The 7,042-nt window shown below is 46.1% G+C and overlaps 1 protein-coding gene across 1 annotated transcript; it reads left to right on the forward strand.

Annotated features, from left to right (window-relative positions):
- Window positions 1-3,105: 3,105 nt before the first annotated feature.
- LOC123150815 (amino acid permease 6) lies at window positions 3,106-6,065 on the forward strand. The gene is made up of 6 exons (XM_044570637.1): window positions 3,106-3,883; window positions 4,034-4,267; window positions 4,363-4,456; window positions 4,559-4,776; window positions 5,018-5,160; window positions 5,248-6,065. Exons 1-6 carry the CDS (start codon window positions 3,799-3,801, stop codon window positions 5,893-5,895), a joined length of 1,422 nt encoding a protein of 473 aa, XP_044426572.1. The 5' UTR covers window positions 3,106-3,798; the 3' UTR covers window positions 5,896-6,065.
- The last annotated feature ends 977 nt before the right edge of the window (window positions 6,066-7,042 follow it).

Consider the following 7,042-nt stretch of genomic DNA (forward strand, 5'->3'; position numbering starts at 1 on the left):
ATATTTAATCAAACACAAGTCTGAAGTCTTCCAAAAGTTCCATGACTTTCATAATCTAGTAGAACGACAATTTAATCGCAAGATTCTTGCTCTACAAACAGATTGGGAAGGGGAGTACGAAAAATTAAACTCCTTCTTCACCAAGATAGGCATATCTCACCATGTCTCGTGCCCTCACGCTCACCAACAAAATGGGTCAGCCGAGAGAAAACATCGACACATTGTCGAAGTAGGTTTATCGCTTCTTGCTCAAGCCCCCGTGCCCCTAAAATTTTGGAATGAGGCTTTCATTGCTGCCACCTATTTGATAAACCGATTTCCTGGCAAGGTCATCAACTTTGAGACACCTTTTAAGAAATTATTTTATGAAAAACCCAACTATTCTATTCTTCGAATCTTTGGGTGTGCCTGTTGGCCACCCATAATAATCACAAGCTTCAATTCCGGTCTAAGAAATGTGTTTTTCTTGGGTATAGCAATCTACACAAAGGTTTTAAATGCCTTGACATATCTGCTGGACGTGTTTATATCTCCAGAGATGTTATTTTTGATGAAAATATTTTTCCCTTTGCTAGTCTTCATCCAAATGCCGGCGCTCGTCTACGTGCTGAAATTCTATTGCTTCCTCCGGAGTTATTAAATCCTTCTAATCATGGGGTGAGTATTCTGTTGATGATCATGTGTTCAATAATCCTAATCCTACTACTAATGGAGACTGCGCTGAGAAAAACAGTGAAAAAAAAACAACACTCCAAATCATGATTTTATGCAGCGTATAAGTCCAAACTGGACTGACATGAGAACCGAGGTGGATCTTGTTGCGGCGCCCGATCCCGAGAGATCTGTAGTGGCGCAGAACCTGACACAGGCACATCCGAATCCCCCGACATCGCTAGGCGCTGGATCAGTGGGAAACCGTCTGCGCGTGACACGCGGCGCGGGTCGCTTGTGCGGGGCGGTGGAACCAATGTGGGTGCGTCCTCCACCGACAGCTGACAGCAATCGACTGGGCCTGGGTCGCCATCTACCATAGGTAATGATGGTGCACGGTCCTCCGCGCGCCTATCGCTTGCGCCAGATTCGGTGGTCCCATCTCGGGCACGCAATCCTATGCTTGACTGAACGACAGCCGAGGAAAATCCTCTGGCATGATCTACTGCAGTACGAGGTGGTGGATCTTCTGCGCCGGCTGCTGGATATTCTACGGCTACAATTTTTGAACACCCAAATACACGTGCACAACGAGGTATATTCAAGCCCATGGTTCCTATGGATGAAACCGTCAGGTATGATAAGAATTTTAAAGTTGTAAACTTTGCTGCCACTCAAGAACCTCGTGATCCAGTAGAAGCTTTGCAAGATAAAAACTGGAAAAATGCTATGGAAGTAGAGTATGATGCACTTATGAAAAATAAAACCTGGCATCTAGTTCCACCTAGGCTAGGTAGAAATATTATAGATTGTAAGTGGGTGTATAAAATCAAAAGAAAACCTGATGGGACTATAGATGGGTACAAGGCTAGATTAGTGGCTAAAGGCTTTAAGCAATGCTATGACATTGATTATGAGGATACGTTTAGTCCAGTTGTTAAAGCAGCCACTATCAGGCTGGCTTTGTCTATTGTTGTGTCTAGGGGATGGAGTCTCCACCAACTGGATGTACAGAATGCATTCTACATGGCGTTCTCGAGGAAGAGGTTTATATGCGACAACCACCTGGCTTTGTGGATGATACTAAACCACAACATGTGTGTAGGTTGGATAAAGCTTTATATGGGTTGAAACGGGCACCCAGGGCTTGGTACCCAAGATCGAATACAAAGCTACAACAACTTAGTTTACGACCTTCAAAGGGAGACACCTCCTTGTTCTATTTCAAGAAAGGGAAGGTGATCATTTTTATGCTCATTTATGTAGATGACATAATTGTTGTTAGTTCCTCTCAAGAAGCCACCTCAGCTTTGCTTAAGAACGTGAAAAGTGAATTTGCTTTAAAGGACTTGGGAGAGTTTCACTATTTCCTAGGCATTGAAGTAAAAAAGACACATGGCGGTATTCTGCTAACTCAAGAAAAGTATGCAAAAGAGATTCTTAAACATGTAGGGATGAAAGATTGTAAACCCTCTAGCACACCTCTGTCTACTACTGAACACTTGTCATTACATGAAGGAGAATTGCTAAGTCCGGAGGAAGGGACAAAGTACAGAAGTGTAGTTGGGGCACTACCGTACTTAACCTTAACAAGACCTGATATAGCTTTCTCTGTTAATAAGGTCTGTTAATTTTTACATTCTCCTACATCTCTGCATTGGAAAACTGTAAAAAGGATATTGAGGTATATCCAAGGAAATGCTGGAACTGGCCTGAAAATATGCAAGTCATCATAAAAAACAGTAAGTGCCTTCTCTGATGCAGATTGGGCAGGATGCCCTCATGACAGAAGGTCTACTAGTGGGTTTGTTGTTTTCTTTGGTTCTAATCTTGTGTCTTGGAATGCAAAGAAGCAAGCCACACTCTCGCGCTCTAGCACTGAAGCAGAATACAAGTCTTTGGCAAATGCAATAGGTGAGGTAATGTGGGTAGAAACCCTATTAGATGAATTGGAAATTGCAAGACCACGTGTCTCTTGCTTATGGTGTGATAATTTGAGAGCAACTTATCTTTCTGCAAATCATGTGTTTCATGCAAGAACAAAGCATATAGAAATTGATTTTCACTTTGTTCGTGAACGAGTTGCAAAGAAACTCTTGTACATTAGATTTATTCCAACAGGAGATCAAGTTGCTGATGGCTTCACAAAGCCCCTACAAGTTCGACAACTTCAAGCCTTCAAGAACAATCTCAACCTTGACGTGTTTAGATTGAGGGAGGATGTTAAATGATAGGCTTGTTTAGGTGTGTAACGTGACATGTATGTCGCAATGTATTGTGTGCGTGTTGTGTTGTATGTAGGCAAGTTGCTAGACTAGATAGATCCTATCTCTTATATAGCTTGGAGTATGGGTCAAGTCTAGAAACAAACTTGCTGCACCATGTAATCTATTGATCTATTTAACACGCACGCGTCCCTGCGATGATGCATACGCTTCCACATCTCTAGTTCTTTCACCAAGAGACATACACACTCGTTTAATAGTAGGGATTTTGTAAGATTTGATTTGATTATGCGTAGGGCGAAGCAAAGTAAGTTTAGATTTACTTGAGGATTTGATAAGGTTTGATTTGATTTGGGTGTGTGTAAGAGAAGACAAGAAAAAGTGTGATTTTGTTGAGTTGGTAAGATTTGATTTAATTGAGTTGATGCAGTACGTGATATTGGGCGGAGGGATGAATCCTGAGTCGCAAACGATGTACGTATTCTCTTGAATAATAGAGATTTGTAAGATTTGATTTGATTTGAGTATGAGTAGAGAGATTAAAAAAAGTTTTGACTTAGTTATGGTTGGTAAGATTTAATTTGGGTATGGACAGTGCAAGATCAGACCAATTTAAATTTAGTTGGGGTTTTGATAAGATTTTATATTTGATTAAGTTAATGTGTTTTGGATGGAGGGACAAAAGTTAAGTCTAAACAATGTCCAGACTCCTCTTTAATGATAGAGATGTAGATATAGATACAGACAGGGAAGATAAAGATAGAGATTTAGCAGCACGATCATACTGGAATTAGTGAAACATTTCCTTAGATTTCTTCTTTGTCTCCTTGTGAGCTGCGTACGGCTCCCGAAACGTGGCTGTAATATAGTGAGGACGGAATCCGGGGCCAAACGCTCTACTCCGTCACACCAGCTTAGCCAAATGGCCCGGGGAGACGGCGCTGCGGACCGTCGGCGGGTCATCGGCCATGGTTCCGTCGACGACGATGGCAAGCCCAAGAGAACAGGCAAGAAACACAGATCCGACTCTCTATTTCATTGTTCCCATGCACGCGTTCATTCTTGGTGCAGATCAATCTAGCATCTCTGCTCGAAACTACTGCACTAGTTATCTACGACTAAATCGTGCGGTCGGCTTCGCGGTTGAGCTTGAGCAGGAACGGTGTGGACGGCGAGCGCGCACATCATAACGGGGGTGATCGGCTCCGGCGTGCTGTCCCTGCCCTGGTCCATGGCGCAGCTCGGCTGGGTCGCCGGGTCGATCACGCTTTTCCTCTTCGCCGCCGTCACGTACTACACCTCCGCGCTCCTCGCCGACTGCTACCGCAGCGACGACGCCGTCACCGGGAAGAGGAACTACACCTACATGGAGGCCGTCCAGTCCTACCTAGGTACCGCATGCCTGTAGCGTGAACATCAAACCAGTAAATTCTCTGTGAATTCAGGCAATGTTTACACTGCTATGTACCTTGACCTGCAAATGTAGGTAGCAGGCAGGTGTGGTTTTGTGGCCTCTGCCAGTACGTCAATCTCGTTGGAACTGCAATTGGGTACACCATCACAGCATCGATCAGTGCCGCGTAAGCCACCGACTTAACTCACCCATGCAATTTTGAGCTAAGTTATGTCACTTTCGATCTCCTGAACTCCTTGTTTGTTCTTCTGGTGGGTTGATCAAATAGGGCTTTGTACAAGGCCGACTGCTTCCACAAGAACGGCCACTCTGCCGACTGCGGCGTGTACACCACCATGTACATGGCCGTGTTTGGGATCTCCCAGATCGTCTTCTCGCAGCTCCCCAACCTCCACGAGATAGCCTGGCTGTCCATCCTCGCCGCGGTCATGTCCTTCTCCTACTCCGCGATCGGCGTTGGCCTCGCCTTGGCACAGACCATATCAGGTAGAGAATCAAGAGGGTCATGTTTCTGGTTCGTCATAACAGACTTTGTATTTCCGTTAAGCAATTAAGAATTGATGAAAAGGGGGGAAGCCCGGTTGAAAAAAGGTAGCTTAGATGTGACATCCTTAAAGAACATCTAGATGTGAATTAGACAAACTGAAAAAGGTATAGAATCAAGAACATTCCTACCAAGAGATCAATGCGTTAATGCACTCCCTATTCCCTGATGTAATTATGGCAGGTCCTACTGGCAAGACAACAATGGGCGGCACTGAAATTGGGGTAGACGTCACTAATTCGGCCCAGAAGATATGGTTGACGCTGCAAGCGCTCGGCAACATTGCATTCGCCTACTCATACTCCATGGTTCTCATAGAAATTCAGGCATGCATGTCACAAAGATTCACATACACGTTTGGCAAAAAGAACTCGTAAATTACGGTCACTAATGGCGTGTAACTGGAAATGCAGGACACGGTGAAGGCGCCTCCGGCCGAGAACAAGACGATGAGGAGGGCAAACCTATTGGGGGTCTCCACCACCACGGCCTTCTACATGCTCTGCGGCTGCCTCGGCTACGCCGCCTTCGGCAACGCGGCGCCGGGGAACATGCTCACCGGGTTCGGCTTCTACGAGCCCTTCTGGCTCATCGACTTCGCCAACATCTGCATCGTCGTGCACCTCATCGGTGCCTACCAGCTCTACTGCCAGCCCATCTACGCCGCCGTGGAGAGCTGGGCTGCGGCGCGGTGGCCGGGCTCAGACTTCGTGGTCCGCCAGTACCGTCCCTTCGCCGGTGGCAATTTCAGCGTCAGCATGTTCAAGCTGGTGTGGAGAACGGCGTTCGTCGCCGTAAGCACGGTCCTTGCCATTTTGATGCCCTTCTTCAATGCCATCCTTGGCCTCCTTGGCGCGCTCGCATTCTGGCCGCTCACAGTGTACTTCCCCGTGGAGATGTACAAACGTCAGAGCAAAGTGGAGAGGTTTTCCAAGAAGTGGGTGGTGCTGCAGAGCCTGAGCTTCACGTGCTTTGCGGTGACGGTGGCAGTGACCGTCGCATCCGTGCAGGGGATCACCCAATCACTCAACAACTATGTGCCATTCAAGACGAAGCTGTGAATGAAATCCACCTTTTAAGTCAATAAAATCCACCTTTTAAGTCAATAAAATCCACCCTTTGTTGAAAAAAAACGAAGTTGTTAGCTATGCAAAGACCGGGTGTGTGCTTATTGTGTTTGTATCTACTTGATACTTCATTTTGAGTCAATAAAATTCAAAAAACTTTTGTATACGGCGCGCCGGCCGAAGATTCGGCCGGTCAAGCGCGACTCGTGCGATTTATTTTCATCGTCTGGCTAGCAGTGCATACGGTCTCTCCCGTGCGGTTGGGTGCGTGACTGACAGGGTCCAATCCAACCGCTCAGTATCTTGCCTTATCCTTTCACGGACGTTTGCATCCATTCATTTTTCTCGCTGACGACGGAAAGGATTCCCCTCCCGTGTTCCCTCACTTCCCCGATCGCATATGCTACCATCGATGCCGGTGAGGTCGCCGGCCCTCATCTTCGTCTGCAACTTGTGCCTGCGAGCTCCCACCATCAAGCGCATCCAGCAGGTCGTGCTGCAACCCATGGCCATGTCCTTTGCATCTCCGGCGACCCCCGGCTTCAGTTAAATCTCCCATGTCGCCGGTGGAAGATCTTCAGCGTCTTGGACTGCCCACATGGTTGTAGCTTTTTGGATCCCGTTAGCAGCTGTCTTCTTAAACAGTTGCATCTTTTCTATATCACTTTAGTTCCAGCTTTTGTCCAAATCGATATTTTTTTGCATCTTTTTTCTGAAACCACCGGTTCCAGCTTCCCAAATCACCGGTTATATCCTTTTATTCTGCCGGTTGCAATTTTTTTGGAATTTTCCATTACCAGTTCAAAATCAATGGTTGCAGCTCTTTGCCAAGCCGATTGCATCTTTTCTAATCACCAGTTCCAGCATTTTTATTCACCGGTTCCAGCTTCTGTTCAGCTCGTCGCATCTCTTTTGATCGTTGATAGTAGCTTTCCCAATCGCCGATTGCAGCTTTTTGACAAGCCGATTGCATCTTTTCCAACACCGGTTCCATCATTTTTCAATCGCTGGTTCCAGCTTCTGTGTCAGCTCATTGCATCTTTTTTAATCACCGGTAGTAGCTTTTCGAATCGCTGGTTGCAACTTTTGTTTCAGCTGGTTGCATCATTCTAAATCGTCGTTGCCAGCTTTTGAAAATGTC

This window comes from Triticum aestivum, chromosome 7A, assembly GCF_018294505.1.
Source record: "Triticum aestivum cultivar Chinese Spring chromosome 7A, IWGSC CS RefSeq v2.1, whole genome shotgun sequence".
Lineage (NCBI taxonomy): Eukaryota > Viridiplantae > Streptophyta > Magnoliopsida > Poales > Poaceae > Triticum > Triticum aestivum.